The sequence below is a fragment of the Salvelinus fontinalis genome, chromosome 27 (genome assembly GCF_029448725.1).
Source record: "Salvelinus fontinalis isolate EN_2023a chromosome 27, ASM2944872v1, whole genome shotgun sequence".
Lineage (NCBI taxonomy): Eukaryota > Metazoa > Chordata > Actinopteri > Salmoniformes > Salmonidae > Salvelinus > Salvelinus fontinalis.
This window is the reverse complement of record NC_074691.1, coordinates 15808227-15830258: the sequence shown is the minus strand read 5'-3', so window position 1 is coordinate 15830258 and position 22032 is coordinate 15808227. Positions and strand designations below refer to the sequence as shown.

Genomic DNA, 22032 nt, shown 5'->3' with positions numbered 1-22032 from the left:
GAGGAGCCTCCACTGTATACACATAGTTTACACTACAGTTTGGACTGCAGTTGTACAAAATTAAACACTATCCTGACAATGACATGTTTAATCGAGCACCACATCGACTGAAGCTAAATTATACCAACTGAAATGAAGTAATTTGATATGTATATGATATGTATATTAGGTGACATTGAGACATTGGGGGGGAAATTGATGGGCACAAATACTCTAAAATATTTGCATTGACAATCAAATAGCTAGTATAAGCTATATGAAAGCAACCTGTTTACACATGCACATGAAGGGCATCAGACACCTGTGAATCATTAAATCAATTAGTTAAAAAATGAGAAATGTTGACATATCAGTTATTTTCTTACAGAGCTCAACCCTCAACAGGATTGCTCTTAATGTAAGGCAATGACATTGTAAGGTCAATGACTAAATTAGGCAGATGTTTTTGTCACCATGGGAGTTGCTGTGTATTCAGCAATATACAATATATATACAGCAACATAAAACAATCTGTTTTATCAGAAGCAGTATGGACTTATACTTTTTTATAGAAGGTCTGCTGGATTAGTATAATGTAAATCCACGTGATATGCTGACCCTTCAGTTTCACTTTCTTATTATAAGAATTCAGTGAGTTCAGAGAATATTTCAAGAGTGAAAGTAGATGCTGCGACAGACACGGTGCAGAAGCAGGTTCGTTCTATCATTGAATCTCTTTTCATGAATGCAATGCTAAATTGTTATTGGTTTGTCTATCTTGGTGGGCTCATTGACATTGGCAGCATTTAGAAGTGCAGTATGCACCTTGATGTTCTGTGGTAGTGCACACTGTATAGGACAAACTGTAAATTGAGTGTCTTGCTTGTGTTCTCACGCATCTGCTTTCGTATTACATTGAACATCAGATGATCTTTGTGAGGCTCTGCAGCGTCAACTAAAATTGAAAATGAGCAACAAGGTAAGAATAGGACAAAAAATGTATACAGTATATCATTAATAATAACAAGATAAATGTTAACTTTGAATAATGTTTCGAACCAGCACTTAAAGTAGACCAATGTATTTCTCTTTCCGAGGTAAACTATCTGCCACCTGCAGATGTAGATGCACCCCAAGGTAAGCTAAAGGACTATGCATGTGACACCTTCACAATCTTACCTTATTAATGCAAAGAGGAAATCCAGAAACACTTGGAGGATAGTGGATGTTGATAAAAGTGTTTCAGCACATAGCCTTCCACAGGAATTTACAGATGGATTTTATATGCCATTTAAAAATGGGTGGCCAATGTGGTGATACTGATGGTTTGTTGGCACTTGTGGTTTGTTTAGATAGCAGGTTATAATGACTAAAGTAGCAGGTTAGGAGAATTAACGTGGCAGCAGTGGCAGACTTACCATTACATGCTGACCAAACCTGACGTGCGCCTGCATGCGCCATTTGTACCCCCACACCAGACACAATCTGGACATGCAGGTTAAAATAATCAAAACAAACTCTGAACCAATTACATTAATTTGGGGACAGGTCAAAAAGCGTTAAACCTTTATGGCAATTTAGCTAGCTAGCGTGCACTTGCTAGCTAATTTGTCCTATTTAGCTAGCTTGCTGTTGCTAGCTAATTTGTCCTGGGATATAAACATTGAGTTGTTATTTTACCTGAAATGCACAAGGCCCTCTACTCCGACAATTAATCCACACATAAAGCGGTCAACCGAATCGTTTCTAGTCATCTCTCCTCCTTCTAGGCTTTTTCTTCTCTTGACTTAATATTGCGATTGGCAACTTTCATAAATTAGGTGCATTAACGCCACCGCCCTCGTTCGTATTTCAGTCACCCACGTGGGTATAACCAATGAGGAGATGGCACGTGGGTACCTGCTTCTATAAACCAATGAGGAGATGGGAGAGGAAGGACTTGCAGCGCGATCTGTGTCAGAAATAGAACTGACTTCAATTTTAGCCGTTGGCAACGCAGACGCTCGTTGGTGCGCGTGAGCAGTGTGGGTGCAATAATTTAATAATATAGAAATCGAATGTATTTTGCAAGGCTCGCACATGCGACACAAGCAGTGTAGTCAGCCTGTTAGACCTCCTCTGCCTCACCATATTAGACCTCACCATCTTCCTTCCCTCCATTCCTCCTCCGTATTCCAGGTGTACGTCTCGTTATGATAATACTGCACTTCTCCTGACATATATCTTGTTCTTGCTTTCTCAAGGGACGTCATTTAATTTGCTGTCACAATCTCACAATCAGGACGAACCCCTCGGGATGTAGCGCTCAACAGTGCATCCCACTTTTAACGCAGCTGCTTCGTCTTCATGTTATTCTTTATCAAAAGCTACCGCTAAACTTTTCAATGTCAAACAAGCGTGTTCTCTGTCTTCCTTCTCTGACGTGCTCCTACAACGTCCAAACATAACCCCAAAGACCCCTCCATTATTCTGCCTGTAAATTTAAAACCCTTGTGGTAGATGGTGAAATGCATTGGTTTTGCCTTTTAACAATAAAGAAGCACCTTTATTAATTTCCACCCTCCTCCAAGAGTTACTGATTTTCCTCATGACTTCAGTTTGCTCCTCAATACATGTACCTTGGTTTGAGTTTTGAGGTAGCAGCAGTGTTCCCTTCACATTGCCTTATTATGAAGTATTGGAATATTTGTTTTTGTTAGATGCTATCATCAACAATGCCGAAGATCCAAGCCAACCTCATGCAAATGTAGACCTTGAAATTCAGGACAGTGCAAGAGAAGACAGAAATGAACTTCCCCCAGCAGGGGCTAAGGATGTTGAACTAAAAAGCAAAAAAGAAGAGGTATGAATAAGTGCAACAGATAACATATGAGATGTTCTTAATGTCAAACCTATTGTGAATTTGTCTTTGAATGACCAAAAATATCAACCGCTCTTCTTCAGGCAAAAAGGCCTTGTACTACTTCAGAACCAACCAACCAGCCCTCTCCAGCTGCTGTTAAAGCAACTGAAGGTAAGCATTAGGAGTTGAGACTTGTTTACTGTAAGGGCCCAATCTTCCTGAGATTCATCAGTATTCAAACTGCCATCAGATCATGCACTGATGGAGACATAGGGATATTTGTTTGTTAGATGCTGTCATCAAGGAGGCCAGAGACTCAACAGGTGACGATCCAAACCAGCTTCATGCAGATATAGACACTGGAGTTCAAGATAGTACAAGAGAAGACAAAAACAAATCTCCAGTCCCCATGGATTTAAAAAGTCAAAGCAAAACTACAGAGGTTGGTATCAACTATACTGAATGAGAACATATCAAAGTTCTCTAAAGAATGTTACGAACCAGTAAATCACCTTTTTTCTAGACAAGTAAGCCCACTATTCCAGAAGAGACTAGTCAGCCCTCCCCAGCTGCTGCAACACTTGAAGGTACAGTGACCATGTAGAGCACAGGTGTCAAACTCATTCCACGGAGGGCCGAGTGTCTGCGGGTTTTCGCTCCTCCCTTGTACTTGATTGATGAATTAACATCACTAATTAGTTAGGAACTCCCCACACCTGGTTGTCTAGGGCTTTATTGAAAGGAAAAACTAAAAACCTGCAGACACTAGGCCCTCCGTGGAATGAGTTTGACACCCCTGATGTAGAGGATACATTTACACACTTTATTTAGGCTCTGCATTGTCATTAAAGCTACAACCAGTAAGATTTCCTGCTGTTCAATGGTCACTTCAATTAAAGATACATTCCAGATGATGTGTTGTAACTTTTTCTCTTGCAAACCAAGTGGTCCACAGACTCCGGATTACTAACTATTGTTTTTAGATGCGACTAACGAGGCAGATAGAAACTATCCCCCAGCCCCCAAGAATGTTGAACATGAAAGCAAAACTAAAGAGGTAGGTTACCTGCTACAGCTAATGATTAACATTTTCTAAGAGGTGCTTTAGATGTTTGCTATTGGAGTTATATCATTAACAGATTTTCCATAGGTAATAAAGTATTTGACAATGTGCCTTCACATTAGACTTTGACATAGGAAAACATGTAGAATGTTCTGAACCAATAAAGTCTCAACATCTCCTTTCTAGAAAAATAGGACTACTGCTCCAGAGATGACCAACCAGCCCCGCCCAGCTGCACAACAAACACCTGCAGGTATCTAAAGGAATTAATAGGGACACTTTATTTAGGCTATTCATTGTCATCCAATCCCTGCTAAATGCTGCGTTTCCTTGTCCTTCAGTGCTCACTCACTGCTGGTTTTTGCTATATAAAACTTGTGGGTTGATCAGAGTGAGCAGGGCTTAAAGATCTGACATTCCTCTCTAGTTTGACTCAGACATTTCCTGTATCTCTATAGGGTCGACGATGGACAAATTCTTCACTGTTGTGTCTGGGAATACTCTGGGGTCTCATAAGGAATTCATTAACATAACCCCAAAGACCCCTCCATTATTCTGCCTGTAAATTTAAAACCCATGTGGTAGATGGTGAAATGCATTGGTTTTGCATTTTAACAATAAAGAAGCACCTTTATTAATTTCCACCGTCCTCCAAGAGTTACTGATTTTCCTCATGACTTCAGTTTGCTCCTCAATACATGTACCTTGGTTTGAGTTTTGAGGTAGCAGCAGTGTTCCCTTCACATTGCCTTATTATGAAGTATTGGAATATTTGTTTTTGTTAGATGCTATCATCAACAATGCCGAAGATCCAAGCCAACCTCATGCAAATGTAGACCTTGAAATTCAGGACAGTGCAAGAGAAGACAGAAATGAACTTCCCCCAGCAGGGGCTAAGGATGTTGAACTAAAAAGCAAAAAAGAAGAGGTATGAATAAGTGCAACAGATAACATATGAGATGTTCTTAATGTCAAACCTATTGTGAATTTGTCTTTGAATGACCAAAAATATCAACCGCTCTTCTTCAGGCAAAAAGGCCTTGTACTACTTCAGAACCAACCAACCAGCCCTCTCCAGCTGCTGTTAAAGCAACTGAAGGTAAGCATTAGGAGTTGAGACTTGTTTACTGTAAGGGCCCAATCTTCCTGAGATTCATCAGTATTCAAACTGCCATCAGATCATGCACTGATGGAGACATAGGGATATTTGTTTGTTAGATGCTGTCATCAAGGAGGCCAGAGACTCAACAGGTGACGATCCAAACCAGCTTCATGCAGATATAGACACTGGAGTTCAAGATAGTACAAGAGAAGACAAAAACAAATCTCCAGTCCCCATGGATTTAAAAAGTCAAAGCAAAACTACAGAGGTTGGTATCAACTATACTGAATGAGAACATATCAAAGTTCTCTAAAGAATGTTACGAACCAGTAAATCACCTTTTTTCTAGACAAGTAAGCCCACTATTCCAGAAGAGACTAGTCAGCCCTCCCCAGCTGCTGCAACACTTGAAGGTACAGTGACCATGTAGAGGATACATTTACACACTTTATTTAGGCTCTGCATTGTCATTAAAGCTACAACCAGTAAGATTTCCTGCTGTTCAATGGTCACTTCAATTAAAGATACATTCCAGATGATGTGTTGTAACTTTTTCTCTTGCAAACCAAGTGGTCCACAGACTCCGGATTACTAACTATTGTTTTTAGATGCGACTAACGAGGCAGATAGAAACTATCCCCCAGCCCCCAAGAATGTTGAACATGAAAGCAAAACTAAAGAGGTAGGTTACCTGCTACAGCTAATGATTAACATTTTCTAAGAGGTGCTTTAGATGTTTGCTATTGGAGTTATATCATTAACAGATTTTCCATAGGTAATAAAGTATTTGACAATGTGCCTTCACATTAGACTTTGACATAGGAAAACATGTAGAATGTTCTGAACCAATAAAGTCTCAACATCTCCTTTCTAGAAAAATAGGACTACTGCTCCAGAGATGACCAACCAGCCCCGCCCAGCTGCACAACAAACACCTGCAGGTATCTAAAGGAATTAATAGGGACACTTTATTTAGGCTATTCATTGTCATCCAATCCCTGCTAAATGCTGCGTTTCCTTGTCCTTCAGTGCTCACTCACTGCTGGTTTTTGCTATATAAAACTTGTGGGTTGATCAGAGTGAGCAGGGCTTAAAGATCTGACATTCCTCTCTAGTTTGACTCAGACATTTCCTGTATCTCTATAGGGTCGACGATGGACAAATTCTTCACTGTTGTGTCTGGGAATACTCTGGGGTCTCATAAGGAATTCATTAACATAACCCCAAAGACCCCTCCATTATTCTGCCTGTAAATTTAAAACCCTTGTGGTAGATGGTGAAATGCATTGGTTTTGCATTTTAACAATAAAGAAGCACCTTTATTAATTTCCACCGTCCTCCAAGAGTTACTGATTTTCCTCATGACTTCAGTTTGCTCCTCAATACATGTACCCTGGTTTGAGTTTTGAGGTAGCAGCAGTGTTCCCTTCACATTGCCTTATTATGAAGTATTGGGATATTTGTTTTTGTTAGATGCTATCATCAACAATGCCGAAGATCCAAGCCAACCTCATGCAAATGTAGACCTTGAAATTCAGGACAGTGCAAGAGAAGACAGAAATGAACTTCCCCCAGCAGGGGCTAAGGATGTTGAACTAAAAAGCAAAAAAGAAGAGGTATGAATAAGTGCAACAGATAACATATGAGATGTTCTTAATGTCAAACCTATTGTGAATTTGTCTTTGAATGACCAAAATTATCAACCTCTCTTTTTCAGGCAAAAAGGCCTAGTACTACTCCAGAACCAACCAACCAGCCCTCTCCAGCTGCTGTTAAAGCAACTGAAGGTAAGCATTATGAGTTGAGACTTGTTTACTGTAAGGGCCCAATCCTCCTGAGATTCATCAGTACTCAAACTGCCATCAGATCATGCACTGATGGAGACATGGGGATATTTGTTTGTTAGATGCTGTCATCAAGGAGGCCAGAGACTCAACAGGTGACGATCCAAACCAGCTTCATGCAGATATAGACACTGGAGTTCAAGATAGTACAAGAGAAGACAAAAACAAATCTCCAGTCCCCATGGATTTAAAACGTCAAAGCAAAACTACAGAGGTTGGTATCAACTATACTGAATGAGAACATATCAAAGTTCTCTAAAGAATGTTACGAACCAGTAAATCACCTTTTTTCTAGACAAGTAAGCCCACTATTCCAGAAGAGACTAGTCAGCCCTCCCCAGCTGCTGCAACACTTGAAGGTACAGTGACCATGTAGAGGATACATTTACACACTTTATTTAGGCTCTGCATTGTCATTAAAGCTACAACCAGTAAGATTTCCTGCTGTTCAATGGTCACTTCAATTAATGATACATTCCAGATGATGTATTGTAACTTTTTCTCTTGCAAACCAAGTGGTCCACAGACTCCGGATTACTAACTATTGTTTTTAGATGCGACTAACGAGGCAGATAGAAACTATCCCCCAGCCCCCAAGAATGTTGAACATGAAAGCAAAACTAAAGAGGTAGGTTACCTGCTACAGCTAATGATTAACATTTTCTAAGAGGTGCTTTAGATGTTTGCTATTGGATTTATATCATTAACAGATTTTCCATAGGTAATAAAGTATTTGACAATGTGCCTTCACATTAGACTTTGACATAGGAAAACATGTAGAATGTTCTGAACCAATAAAGTCTCAACATCTCCTTTCTAGAAAAATAGGACTACTGCTCCAGAGATGACCAACCAGTCCCGCCCAGCTGCACAGCAAACACCTGCAGGTATCTAAAGGAATTAATAGGGACACTTTATTTAGGCTATTCATTGTCATCCAATCCCTGCTAAATGCTGTGTTTCCTTGTCCTTCAGTGCTCACTCACTGCTGGTTTTTGCTATATAAAACTTGTGGGTTGATCAGAGTGAGCAGGGCTTAAAGATCTGACATTCCTCTCTAGTTTGACTCAGACATTTCCTGTATCTCTATAGGGTCGACGATGGACAAATTCTTCACTGTTGTGACTGGGAATACTCTGGGGTCTCATAAGGAATTAATTCATCGTCTCGCTGCCAAAAGACACTTAACTGAGGTGATGTCACTAGAGGAGAGTAATGTCATCCTGGCTTTCTGTCCCATCGTCTCTCGTGCTGGGACTGATGTTGAAGCAGCACTGCAGCAGATTCCAGGTAACCAATATCCATGAAGAACATTGTCAAAACGTTAATGATTCATTAATCAGGTATGTTTACGTGATTATTGTTACAGTTATCCCATCTCTCTTGACAGCTGGTAAACCTGTCATCCTGGTAGTGCTGCATCATACCTTTGATCCAGACTACACTGTACCTGACAGTAGCAGACTAGTGACCAGAGGTGATGTAATACTCACAGTGGACTATCTCTTCCATGAGAGCAACGGACTACCGAAGTGTCCTCGCAATGAAGAAGCAATTAGAAAGATTCTGGCCAGGCCAGAAATGCAGCCAAAGGTAGTTTCTTATTCTTGTCAGCAAACAACTTATTATTAAATACAATGCACATTCAAAAGCAGAGATTTGACACCAAAAACATTTCCTTGTTAAATGTGCAATTGTCTTTAATAATGGTAATAATTTAAAACGAGTATTTTAGTAAATTATAATAAATGATTAATTGTTTTGGATGAATGAGTTACAACCTCTCCTTTCTAGACAAGTAAGCCTGCTGCTCCAGAGAAGACCGGAGAGATCCCCCCTGCTGCTTCAAATCCACCTGAAGGTACAGTCAGCATATGGGGATTCATTTTGACACTTTATTTACTCTATGCATTTTCATTCAGTGCTCACTTACTGCTGTTTTTTTCTATTGTTTTTATATGCTGTTAACGATGCTGACAAACGTCCTCCAGGTCCCAAGAACTCTGTGATTACCAGCCAACCTAAACAGGTTGGCATAAAGGTTACAGCTATGTCCATTTTCTTCTAGGCATTCTGTTGATGTCTAATAACTAATAGAGTTACCTCATAACTCATAGACATTAGAAATCACATTGAATGACACATAACAGTCTGCTTATGGCAATTATGTTGGACTTTTGAAATTAATATTCCCCCCCAACAATTAACACAGGGTCTTTTCTATTATTTTTTAAAAGGAAACTAAACTTTTCTTTCTGTTGCAGCAGGACTATGCAAAACGTAAGTACTGTTAGAAATGTAACATTAATATAATATGTTGCACAATAAATATGTGTCATAGGGCCTTTTGAAACGGTTATCTACTGTCAAGCAGGGTGTTCCCTTCAAGGTAATCAATATCCATGAAACCATGTTAAACGTGGTTATCATGGAATAGGCTGAGGGTTCATCCACTGAAGTGAATACTTGTGGGTTGATCAGAGTGAGCAGGGCTTAAAGATCTGACATTCCTCTCTAGTTTGACTCAGACATTTCCTGTATCTCTATAGGGTCGACGTTGGACAAATTCTTCACTGTTGTGACTGGGAATACTCTGGGGTCTCATAAGGAATTAATTAATCGTCTCGCTGCCAAAAGACACTTAACTGAGGTGATGTCACTAGAGGAGAGTAATGTCATCCTGGCTTTCTGTCCCATCGTCTCTCGTGCTGGGACTGATGTTGAAGCAGCACTGCAGCAGATTCCAGGTAACCAATATCCATGAAGAACATTGTCAAAACGTTAATGATTCATTAATCAGGTATGTTTACGTGATTATTGTTACAGTTATCCCATCTCTCTTGACAGCTGGTAAACCTGTCATCCTGGTAGTGCTGCATCACACCTTTGATCCAGACTACACTGTACCTAACAGTAGCAGACTAGTGACCAGAGGTGATGTAATACTCACAGTGGACTATCTCTTCCATGAGAGCAACGGACTACCGAAGTGTCCTCGCAATGAAGAAGCAATTAGAAAGATTCTGGCCAGGCCAGAAATGCAGCCAAAGGTAGTTTCTTATTCTTGTCAGCAAACAACTTATTATTAAATACAATGCACATTCAAAAGCAGAGATTTGACACCAAAAACATTTCCTTGTTAAATGTGCTATTGTCTTTAATAATAGTAATAATTTAAAACGAGTATTTTAGTAAATTATAATAAATGATTAATTGTTTTGGATGAATGAGTTACAACCTCTCCTTTCTAGACAAGTAAGCCTGCTGCTCCAGAGAAGACCGGAGAGATCCCCCCTGCTGTTTCAAATCCACCTGAAGGTACAGTCAGCATATGGGGATTCATTTTGACACTTTATTTACTCTATGCATTTTCATTCAGTGCTCACTTACTGCTGTTTTTTTCTATTGTTTTTATATGCTGTTAACGATGCTGACAAACGTCCTCCAGGTCCCAAGAACTCTGTGATTACCAGCCAACCTAAACAGGTTGGCATAAAGTTTACAGCTATGTCCATTCCATTTCTTGTTAAATGTGCTATTGTCTTTAATAATAGTAATAGTTTAAAACTAGTATTTTAATAAATTATAATAAATTATTCATTGTTTTGGATGAATGAGTAACAACCTCTCCTTTCTAGACAAGTAAGCCTGCTTAAAATCTCAATTTTAAGTGTTTTAATTCAGTACTCTATCACTTTGTAGATAATGCACCAGAGAAACTAATATATACACTGCTCAAAAAAATAAAGGGAACACTTAAACAACACAATGTAACTCCAAGTGAAATCAAACTGTCCACTTAGGAAGCAACACTGATTGACAATAAATTTCACATGCTGTTGTGCAAATGGAATAGACAAAAGGTGGAAATTATAGGCAATTAGCAAGACACCCCCAAAAAAGGAGTGATTCTGCAGGTGGTGATCACAGACCACTTCTCAGTTCCTATGCTTCCTGGCTGATGTTTTGGTCACTTTTGAATGCTGGCGGTGCTCTCACTCTAGTGGTAGCATGAGACGGAGTCTACAACCCACACAAGTGGCTCAGGTAGTGCAGTTCATCCAGAATGGCACATTAATGCGAGCTGTGGCAAAAAGGTTTGCTGTGTCTGTCAGCGTAGTGTCCAGAGCATGGAGGCGCTACCAGGAGACAGGCCAGTACATCAGGAGACGTGGAGGAGGCCGTAGGAAGGCAACAACCCAGCAACAGGACCGCTACCTCCGCCTTTGTGCAAGGAGGTGCACTGCCAGCGCCCTGCAAAATGACCTCCAGCAGGCCACAAGGGCGCACATTGTGTTGTTTAAGTGTTCCCTTTATTTTTTTGAGCAGTGTATATATTTTCAGACTAAAAATGAAGCAGGAGCCAATAGGGCTCAGGAGAGGCAAACTGTACAGCCAATAGTAGTTTACTTTACCTTTGTTATATTCTACATTCACTCTACACTTGTATGTTTATTAGTAATATGAACATTATATTTTTCAAGTAATTTTTGTTGCACTAAACAGATGTTGAATTCTTTCCAAATGAAGTTGAGATGCAGTATGTTATTCTCTTCTCAGGAGACAAGCTGTTGTGGCATTTTCCTCAACAACCACTGTTGCTGTTTTCTACCCTCAAGTGTATGTATAATTATAAAATAATATTTTTCATGTTATAAACTAGAAATCAAATATTTGTGTTACTCTAAACAGATATTGAATTCTTTCCAAATGAAGTTTAGATGCAGTATGTTATTCTCTTCTCAGGAGACAAGCTGTTGTGGTATTTTCCTCAACAATTACTGCTACTGTGTTCTCCCCTCCAGAGTATGTCCTACAGAGGATGGGAACACTCCCCTTATCCAAGATAAGAGGGCAGGGGACCCATCATACAATTGAAAAGGTATAAAATAAAGAAGCGTATGAACAGTATTGCATAAATACTGATTGATTCTGATACTTTACATGTTTCACTGAGCACCACATACATTGTGTGGTCCTCTTGTAATGCATCCAATGTCTATGACTGAAATCAATTGCAGGAAGTACATTTTCTGATGAATATTACATTATCTGAGATTTGTTTTAGGGGGAATAGACACATGCATCTCAATCATCTGAAATTATCCTACTATAACATGTAGTGGTATATGCTCTTTCCAAGCCATTTACTTTATGTGTAGGCCTAGGCTACAACATCAAATAAGAACAAGAAATGTGTGCTTAAAAATATGATTTATATATTGATAATGACTGAAATGCTTATACCTGTGATAAAACAAAACAATATATTCAACAGTATAAACGGGGTAGTTTGGCTCCTGGATGAAGATTAGCTAAAAGCTGTCGTATATGAGACATTTGTGCCGCGTTCACGTGCTGGTCGGAACTCGGAAATGTCTGTTTTGCTAACTGGTTGAATGCGGCACGTGTACATCCAGTTAGCAAGTTGAAAATGTCCAAGTTTCTTAGTTCCGACTAGCACGTGAGAGCTGCCTATAAACCTGGTAGTCTGGGTCCTGGATGCTGATTGGTTGAAAGTTTTGGTATCTCAGACAATATACCACGGGTATGACTTGTTTACTGTTCTAATTATGTTGGTAACCAGTTTATAATGGCAATAAAGCACCTTGAGTGTTTGCGGTATATGGTCAATATACCACGGCTAAGGGCTGTATCCAGGCACTCCACTTTGCTCTGTGCATAAAAACAGCCCTCATGCTGTGTTCGTGACCAAGTTGGAATTTACCACATACGACTGGGAAAAATACACCTGAACGGCTCTCCAACTGGTCATTACTAGTGGGAAACTCGTCCATCAACCTGATCTCCCACTTCTCCCACATGCTGACCTTTGACATCGCCTATTAAGAAAATTACCTCTATAACAGCATTTTCAACAGTTAAATGCAACAACAAAACAATTCATAAAAATTATATAGTAACATGTTTCTTTAACTATAATTTGTTTACAAGCATGATAGCTGTACTTTTAGTTGATCGTTTACACAGCTTGTTGGCCATTAGCCAATCGCCGTTTCTAAATGCATCCACTGGTAAATTCCCACCTCCCACTTGGTTATGAAGGCAGTATCAGCTGTGGTATATTGGCCACAGACCACACCCCCTCGGGCTTTATCACTTAAATAATGTACTGTACATGCCTGAAGACATGCCTTAAACATTACTATGCCTAATATATGAGCCACTTACCGGTATAAAAAAAAACAAAAAAAACAATCAATATTAACATTGTGTAATGGTATTTGACCTTTACTTTGTCAGAAAATGGTGTATTGTTGTGACAATAATGACCTTTTGTGCAAGAAACCAATAAAAATGAATAGATAAAGGAGACTATTTATTTTGTCAGAGCCATAGAGACGGTCCTGATTATGAGTTGAATGTTATCCCCAACCAATCAACAGGCTGTGATAGCCTACTGCCACTTTCACTTTCTGATTACTAGAAATCAGGAGGACGGTTCAAGAGTGAAAATTCCCGACACGTAAGTGTTTACATAAATTAAGATGATATTACTTTTGATCTGGTATTTGACGAACCTCTCGTCCAAACCTGATTGTGACTAGTTTGTTTATTATTTGTGATGGTTAACGTCATGACAGTATTATGCGGTAAATAGACTACGAATTGGTCATCTTAATTTGTGCATATTTTTCTATTTTGGGCAGCCGATAGTGCATGGGCGCTAGATCTGCACCATGGTCTGTCTAGGCTTGATATGCATTTTGTAAAGGTGTATCAGACAGGGGACCAATCAGACAGGGTAAAGAAAGTGCATGTTGTGGAGGATATTACCGTTTTTCTCAATTGCTAAAACACTAAAACCCATTGGCTGAACAAAGTTCTCAGTTGCCTGGATTCATTTAGCTAATTATGCAGTCTGTTGTCAATACCTTAAACCAGGGGTGTCAAACTCATTCCACGGAGGGCCTAGTGTCTGCAGGTTTTTGGTTTTTCCTTTCAATAAAGCCCTAGACAACCAGGTGTGGGGAGTTCCTAACTAATTAGTGATGTTAATTCATCAATCAAGTACAAGGGTGGAGCGAAAACCCGCAGACACTCGGCCCTCCGTGGAATGAGTTTGACACCTGTGCCTTAAACCATTTCACATGGTAAAACACAATTTGCAGATCTCACTTAGACTTTTCAGCAAAACTCTAAACACATTCTCATTCTCAAAACACATTCTGCACTCTAATGCACATGTCATCCATACTGGTAAACACAAGTGGCAACAATCAAATACAAATAGAGAACATATGTCATTGATTGAACACAACCACTCAAAATATATTTAACCTGTTTCAAATGATGCGACACAACCAATATCAGCCAGTTCAGAGAGCAAACAGGTTGTTGAAGGTGGGAAGGAGAAAGTCTGAGAATGGATAGAAGAAACAATGTGAGAGGACGAGGACGAGTGCGTATGCGAGGTGGGCGACGAGGAGGAGGAGGGCAAGACAGAGGAAGAGGAGGACGAAGAGGAAGACAAAGAGTGGAAATATCTGATGAAATTCGAGCGACAGTTATAGACCATGTTCTTGTCCATGGACTGACAATGAGGGAAGCAGGACTTAGAGTGCAACCCAATTTGAGACGATTTTCTGTGTCCACCATAGTAAGGACATTCAGAGAACAGGTACAGTATACTACTGTATTTTTGTAATTGCAAATTTACTGTACTACACTATATGCAGCGGTTTCAATAGACATTTGTAAAGTTAATCACTGTATGTATTGTACTGCATGAATATGTTTTGTAACTGCACAACTACTTTTTGTAGAATTGCAAGGCTGCCACATGTAGGTGGAAGGACAGCTATATTCACTCGGGAGCAAGAGGCCGTTATAGTTGGCATGGTCCTTCAAGATAATGCAATACGACTCAGAGAAATCCAGGAACGAGTGATACAACACAACACACACTTCCAGGGAATCGACAGTGTGAGCATTTCCACAATTGACCGTGTCCTCCATCGTAACAGGATGCGACTGAAACAAGTATACAGAGTACCTTTTGAGCGCAACTCACCAAGGGTGAAAGAACTGCGAGCTCAGTATGTGTAAGTAAGTGTACATTCAGAAACATTTACTGTAATCCAGATTGTCTACAGTACTAACACATACTATGTGAATGACATTACTCTTCAGTACATACAATGTATGTGAATCAGAAGCCTAATTGTACTCTACAGTATAGCACTGTCTCTGTACGACTTAAATCCTACATACAGTAAATTGTATTTCTACATAGACAATATTTGACTTGGAATCCTTGGACAGACCCCATGAGTTCATCGTTGTCGATGAAACAGGCTTCAATCTAACAAAGAGGAGAAGGAGAGGCCGAAACATGATTGGACAGTGGGCCATTGTTGAAGTCCCTGGTCAACGAGGTGGCAATGTCACAATCTGTGCTGCTATCAGCAACCATGGTGTTCTACATCACCATGTTGCACTCGGGCCATATAACACCCAGCACCTTCTAAGATTTATTGGCAATCTAAGAGATATTTTATTTGAGCAGCAGGTTCAAGAGCTGCAGGGTCAAGAGCTAAATGAGAATCCCATTCCCACCTATGTGATAGTGTGGGACAATGTCAGTTTCCACCGAGCTGCTCAGGTAAGGGAATGGTTTAACATCAATGGGCAGTTTATGAACTTGTACCTCCCTCCATACTCGCCTTTCCTGAATCCGATTGAGGAGTTTTTCTCCTCTTGGAGATGGCAAGTGTATGATAGACAACCCTACACCAGAGTAAATCTGCTGCAAGCCATGGATTTAGCCTGTGGTGATATAGGTGAGGAATCATGTCAGGGCTGGATACGGCACACATGAGGCTTCTTCCCCCGTTGCCTCAGGAGGGACAATATTGCTTGTGATGTCGACGAAGTGCTCTGGCCTGACCCAGCCCAAAGACAAGAAGAAGTGCTCTGGCCTGACCCAGCCCAAAGACAAGAAGAAGTGCTCTGGCCTGACCCAGCCCAAAGACAAGAAGAAGTGTTCTGGCCTGACCCAGCCCAAAGACAAGAAGAAGTGCTCTGGCCTGACCCAGCCCAAAGACAAGAAGAAGTGCTCTGGCCTGACCCAGCCCAAAGACAAGAAGAAGTGCTCTGGCCTGACCCAGCCCAAAGACAAGAAGAAGTGCTCTGGCCTGACCCAGCCCAAGGACAAGAAGAAGTGCTCTGGCCTGACCCAGCCCAAAGACAAGAAGAAGTGTTCTGGCCTGACCCAGCCCAAAGACAAGAAGAAGTGTTCTGGCCTGACCCAGCCCAAAGACAAGAAGAAGTGTTCTGGCCTGACCCAGCCCAAAGACAAGAAGAAGTGCTCTGGCCTGACCCAGCCCAAAGACAAGAAGAAGTGCTCTGGCCTGACCCAGCCCAAAGACAAGAAGAAGTGTTCTGGCCTGACCCAGCCCAAAGACAAGAAGAAGTGCTCTGGCCTGACCCAGCCCAAAGACAAGAAGAAGTGTTCTGGCCTGACCCAGCCCAAAGACAAGAAGAAGTGCTCTGGCCTGACCCAGCCCAAAGACAAGAAGAAGTGCTCTGGCCTGACCCAGCCCAAAGACAAGAAGAAGTGCTCTGGCCTGACCCAGCCCAAAGACAAGAAGAAGTGTTCTGGCCTGACCCAGCCCAAAGACAAGAAGAAGTGCTCTGGCCTGACCCAGCCCAAAGACAAGAAGAAGTGCTCTGGCCTGACCCAGCCCAAAGACAAGAAGAAGTGTTCTGGCCTGACCCAGCCCAAAGACAAGAAGAAGTGCTCTGGCCTGACCCAGCCCAAAGACAAGAAGAAGTGCTCTGGCCTGACCCAGCCCAAAGACAAGAAGAAGTGCTCTGGCCTGACCCAGCCCAAAGACAAGAAGAAGTGCTCTGGCCTGACCCAGCCCAAAGACAAGAAGAAGTGCTCTGGCCTGACCCAGCCCAAAGACAAGAAGAAGTGCTCTGGCCTGACCCAGCCCAAAGACAAGAAGAAGTGCTCTGGCCTGACCCAGCCCAAAGACAAGAAGAAGTGCTCTGGCCTGACCCAGCCCAAAGACAAGAAGAAGTGCTCTGGCCTGACCCAGCCCAAAGACAAGAAGAAGTGCTCTGGCCTGACCCAGCCCAAAGACAAGAAGAAGTGCTCTGGCCTGACCCAGCCCAAAGACAAGAAGAAGTGTTCTGGCCTGACCCAGCCCAAAGACAAGAAGAAGTGCTCTGGCCTGACCCAGCCCAAAGACAAGAAGAAGTGCTCTGGCCTGACCCAGCCCAAAGACAAGAAGAAGTGCTCTGGCCTGACCCAGCCCAAAGACAAGAAGAAGTGCTCTGGCCTGACCCAGCCCAAAGACAAGAAGAAGTGCTCTGGCCTGACCCAGCCCAAAGACAAGAAGAAGTGCTCTGGCCTGACCCAGCCCAAAGACAAGAAGAAGTGCTCTGGCCTGACCCAGCCCAAAGACAAGAAGAAGTGCTCTGGCCTGACCCAGCCCAAAGACAAGAAGAAGTGTTCTGGCCTGACCCAGCCCAAAGACAAGAAGAAGTGCTCTGGCCTGACCCAGCCCAAAGACAAGAAGAAGTGCTCTGGCCTGACCCAGCCCAAAGACAAGAAGAAGTGCTCTGGCCTGACCCAGCCCAAAGACAAGAAGAAGTGCTCTGGCCTGACCCAGCCCAAAGACAAGAAGAAGTGCTCTGGCCTGACCCAGCCCAAAGACAAGAAGAAGTGCTCTGGCCTGACCCAGCCCAAAGACAAGAAGAAGTGCTCTGGCCTGACCCAGCCCAAAGACAAGAAGAAGTGCTCTGGCCTGACCCAGCCCAAAGACAAGAAGAAGTGCTCTGGCCTGACCCAGCCCAAAGACAAGAAGAAGTGCTCTGGCCTGACCCAGCCCAAAGACAAGAAGAAGTGCTCTGGCCCGACCCAGCCCAAAGACAAGAAGAAGTGCTCTGGCCCGACCCAGCCCAAAGACAAGAAGAAGTGCTCTGGCCCGACCCAGCCCAAAGACAAGAAGAAGTGCTCTGGCCCGACCCAGCCCAAAGACAAGAAGAAGTGCTCTGGCCTGACCCAGCCCAAAGACAAGAAGAAGTGCTCTGGCCCGACCCAGCCCAAAGACAAGAAGAAGTGCTCTGGCCTGACCCAGCCCAAAGACAAGAAGAAGTGCTCTGGCCCGACCCAGCCCAAAGACAAGAAGAAGTGCTCTGGCCTGACCCAGCCCAAAGACAAGAAGAAGTGCTCTGGCCTGACCCAGCCCAAAGACAAGAAGAAGTGCTCTGGCCTGACCCAGCCCAAAGACAAGAAGAAGTGCTCTGGCCCGACCCAGCCCAAAGACAAGAAGAAGCACATTGATCACATGTTTACTCCTTTGATTTTTGAATTACAGTATCACAGAGACAACGGACAAGTTTGTGAGATGCAGGGTACAGTACTGTAAAAATAGGGGTACAAGGAGGAGGAAGAACAAAAAACAAAATTGCAAAGAGCAAAGCAGAGTAGTAATTTCTGATCAATTTTGAGCTACTATGATAGAACATGTTTTCGTTCATCAAAAGACAATGATGGAAAAAACAATTTAGATTAAAAATGTACTTCTCCCTGAGAATTGTATGTTTTGAACAATGTGTTTTCTATTTTTCAGTGTATTGTTTACTGACTGCTTGAGAGTGTATATCATTTTGATCACTTTGTTTATGATTTGAGAGCAGTGTTTGATTTTCAACACAGGTAAAACTGTCTTGAGGCGAATGTTTCATTTTGCGAGAGGAGTCAGAGGTTATGTAAATAGTGCTTGAAGATGAGGTTTTCTGTTGAATGTTTTCAGGAAATGGAGCAAGGTTTAAGAGATTGTGTTTTAGCAATTGAGAAAAACTGTATATATATAGAGAGAGGGATGCTCTGACAGAGAGGAACTGGTCTGCATCATTACAGCTCACTCTCAGGGCCAGAAATGGTTTGTGCAGCTAAAACAGAATAATAAAAGACAATAATGCCAGTTTGATACAGGTGCAACATGTAATGAGTAGGAGAGTGAAAGAGAATATCACCAAATACCCCATTACAGACAAGCAACACACAACTGAAGCTGTACTAAGGAGAGCTAACATTAATTTGATCAGTGGACTGAAATCACACAGACTGTGTCATTAAGGGGGTTAAGCACAAGCTAGTCTTTGAAGTTGTTTAGTCGGACTTAAACCCACTACTCTCTGGTTCTACATGTGAGCAATTTGTTCATGCATTTCCTGTCAGTCAATCTAATTGGCATAAATCACTCCTTACCTCTCCGCTCTGATAGCTGATGTGTGATGAGCTTTCTAGCGTGAAATGTCTGCAATGGAAATCCACCACTTTGCTTTTGTATGCAACATCTTGGGGATATACTGTATGTAGTGTTGTAATTTAGTTCTGTTTTGTTTCAAGAAGTTCAAGTCTATTCACAAGTGTGTGGAAAAACCCTGAACGCTCACCTTGCACTCATGAAACAAGTGGAGGATCTGGGACTTAAACGAAAGGAGACCAGTGTAGAGGACTGCCAAGTCATAATGGTCTTCTGTCCTGTAACATCTGTATTGGTCCATGTTGTCCACCTTTAATCTAGAAAAGGGTTTTGGGTTTTGGCATCATTTTGTCTCTCTTTTTTTAATTTTTTGATTTTTTAAATTTTTTATCCCATTTTCTCCCCAATTTTCGTGGTATCCAATCGCTAGTAATTACTACCTTGTCTCATCGCTACAACTCCCGTACGGGCTCGGGAGAGACGAAGGTCGAAAGCCATGCGTCCTCCGAAGCACAACCCAACCAGCCGTACTGCTTCTTAACACAGCGCGCCTCCAACCCAGAAGCCAGCCGCACCAATGTGTCGGAGGAAACATCGTGTACCTGGCCCCCTTGGTTGGCGCGCACTGCGCCCGGCCCGCCACAGGAGTCGCTGGAGCGCGATGAGACAAGGATATCCCTACCGGCCAAACCCTCCCTACCCCGGACGACGCTATGCCAATTGTGCGTCGCCCCACGGACCTCCCGTTCGCGGCCGGCTGCGACAGAGCCTGGGCGCGAACCCAGAGACTCTGGTGGCGCAGTTAGCACTGCGATGCAGTGCCCTAGACCACTGCGCCACCCGGGAGGCCTATCATTTTGTCTCTCAACAGGTAACAGAGATGCCATTCTAGTGGTGATGCACCATACTTTTGATAACTGCTTTGTCACAAGCCAGAGATCTGCATCTCACTACAAAAACGTAGTGGAGAAAGTTAATGTTCTCTTCCATGACTCTGTGGGACTTCTGCAGTGTAAAACAAATTATAATTGTGGTGGATTAATCAGAATTAGTTGGGTAACATAGATAATTAAGACGTTTTATTTGCATAATATGCTTATGTGAGATACTTGTCATTAGAATGTATCTTTTTGGATGTTGGCAGTTGCACTTTTCCCTCAGCTGGGGCTCAGTCACTTGGGGCCCAAAGAAGGGAGAGGTCAGGCTTGTCTTTCACATGTCTCTGGTGCTATGCAGAATATCAGAAAGGGAAGAGAACAGAATGGAACATTGTCTTCATATGTGAATGTGTCTTTACCTATTCTTAAACCATGTGAAGGGATGGCATGATTAATGGGAAACCAATTACTTGTCTCCACAATGTCTGTGCGCCAGTCACTCCCTCCTTTTCCCATTGGGGGGAGGTGTATGGCAGTGTCTGGAAACATTGTATGTCCTCTCTGATCTTACACTTATCCTGGGACAGTGTATGACCTAGAGGCTCACTCCCCTCAGTGAGCTTGTCCAGGAGTGGAGTCAAGAGGGGGCTTACTTGAGATGAGAGTATCTAGAGTTGATACTTGATATATGCCATTGGATGAGTTGGTGTTTTTGTACTATGTAGTACCAGGAACGAGATTAGAACCTCTTCTTTATCAAATTATTATTATCAAATTATTATACGTACGTCTACGAATGGGTGGTTTAAGTTGTATCTAATTATATTCTCAGCATTACTTTCATTGTTATCACTAGTAATCGATTATACACACATACAATTGATCATGTTTTCATATATTCACAGAATCCATATAAAACGTAAGAAATTCTTAGGTACTCACACAGAACTTTAAGAATCACCCACACAGGATTGATCAGATGTTCACACAGAACTGGTCAGATGTCCACACAGAACATCAGAACATAATTAAAAGGTTACCCACACAGAGTCAACCTACCGCGCTCACACAGAATGCTCCTACAAAGATTCCCCACACAGGATTTCACACCCTGTCTATATGTACAGGGAAACCCATAATTGTCACGTTCCTGACCTTATTTCCTTTGTTTAGTCTTTGTTTAGTTGGTCAGGACGTGAGCTGGGTGGGTATATTCTATGTTTTGTGTTTCATTGGTTTAGGTGTGTCCTATTGGCCTGATATGGTTCTTAATCAGAGGCAGGTGTTTTACGTTGTCTCTGATTGGGAACCATATTAAGGTAGGCTGTTTTCACTGTTTGTTTGTGGGTGAATGTTCCTGTTCGTGCGTTCATTGTTTTTTATATGTTCACTAGTTCAGGATTGTAGCGTCGTTGGTTTCGTTCTGTTTATTGTTTTGTTCGTATTGAAGAGTATTAAAATAAATATGGATACATACCACGCTGCGATTTGGTCCTCCTCTCTTCCACATTACGACGATCGCTACAGAATCACCCACCAAACTCGGACCAAGCAGCGTGGTAAGCGGCAGGAGCAGCGATGTCAGGAGGAATGGACTTGGGAAGACGAACTGGACGGTAAGGGACCCTGGGTTCAAGCTGGAGAGTATCGCCGCCCTCGCGAAGAGCTGGAGGCAGCTAAAGCCGAGAGGCGGTGGTATGAGGAGGCAGCACGGAAGCGAGGCTGGAAGCCAGAGTCAGCCACAAAAATGTATTGGGGGGGGGGGGGGGGGGGGGGCTAAAGGGGAGTGTGGCGAAGTCAGGTAGGAGACCTGCGCCAACTCCTCGTGCTTACCGTGGAGAGCGAGAGTATGGGCAGACACCGTGTTATGCGGAAAAGTGCACGGTGTCTCCTGTACGTGTGCTTAGCCCGGTGCAGTACATTCCAGCTCCACGTATCGGCCGGGCTAGAGTGGGCATCGAGCCAGGTGCCATGAAGCCGGCTCAACGTATCTGGTCTCCATTGTGTCTCCTTGGGCCGGTGTACATGGCACCAGCCTTACGCATGGTGTCCCCGGTTCGCCAGTACAACCCAGTGCGG

The 22032-nt window shown here is 42.4% G+C and overlaps 1 protein-coding gene across 1 annotated transcript; it reads left to right on the top strand.

Annotated features, from left to right (window-relative positions):
• The first annotated feature begins 636 nt into the window (after nt 1-636).
• On the top strand, nt 637-13161 carry LOC129825138 (cell surface glycoprotein 1-like). The gene is made up of 32 exons (XM_055884965.1): nt 637-693; nt 906-958; nt 1077-1116; nt 2679-2821; nt 2923-2992; nt 3112-3263; nt 3345-3408; nt 3805-3878; nt 4071-4137; nt 4670-4812; nt 4914-4983; nt 5103-5254; nt 5336-5399; nt 5595-5668; nt 5861-5927; nt 6460-6602; nt 6704-6773; nt 6893-7044; nt 7126-7189; nt 7385-7458; nt 7651-7717; nt 7923-8120; nt 8221-8423; nt 8625-8691; nt 8822-8859; nt 9095-9110; nt 9380-9577; nt 9678-9880; nt 10082-10148; nt 10279-10316; nt 11391-11450; nt 11577-13161. The coding sequence occupies exons 2-32, from the start codon at nt 947-949 to the stop codon at nt 11706-11708; spliced, it is 2982 nt and encodes a 993-aa protein (XP_055740940.1). The 5' UTR covers nt 637-693; nt 906-946; the 3' UTR covers nt 11709-13161.
• The last annotated feature ends 8871 nt before the right edge of the window (nt 13162-22032 follow it).

What these genes read in the sequence shown, in the direction of transcription:
- LOC129825138 (XM_055884965.1), top strand. An exon ending in TGCTGTTAAAGCAACTGAAG is followed by an intron (nt 6,774 to 6,892) that starts GTAAGCATTATG and finishes TTTGTTTGTTAG; the next exon opens with ATGCTGTCATCAAGGAGGCC. An exon ending in GGCCAGAAATGCAGCCAAAG is followed by an intron (nt 8,424 to 8,624) that starts GTAGTTTCTTAT and finishes TCTCCTTTCTAG; the next exon opens with ACAAGTAAGCCTGCTGCTCC.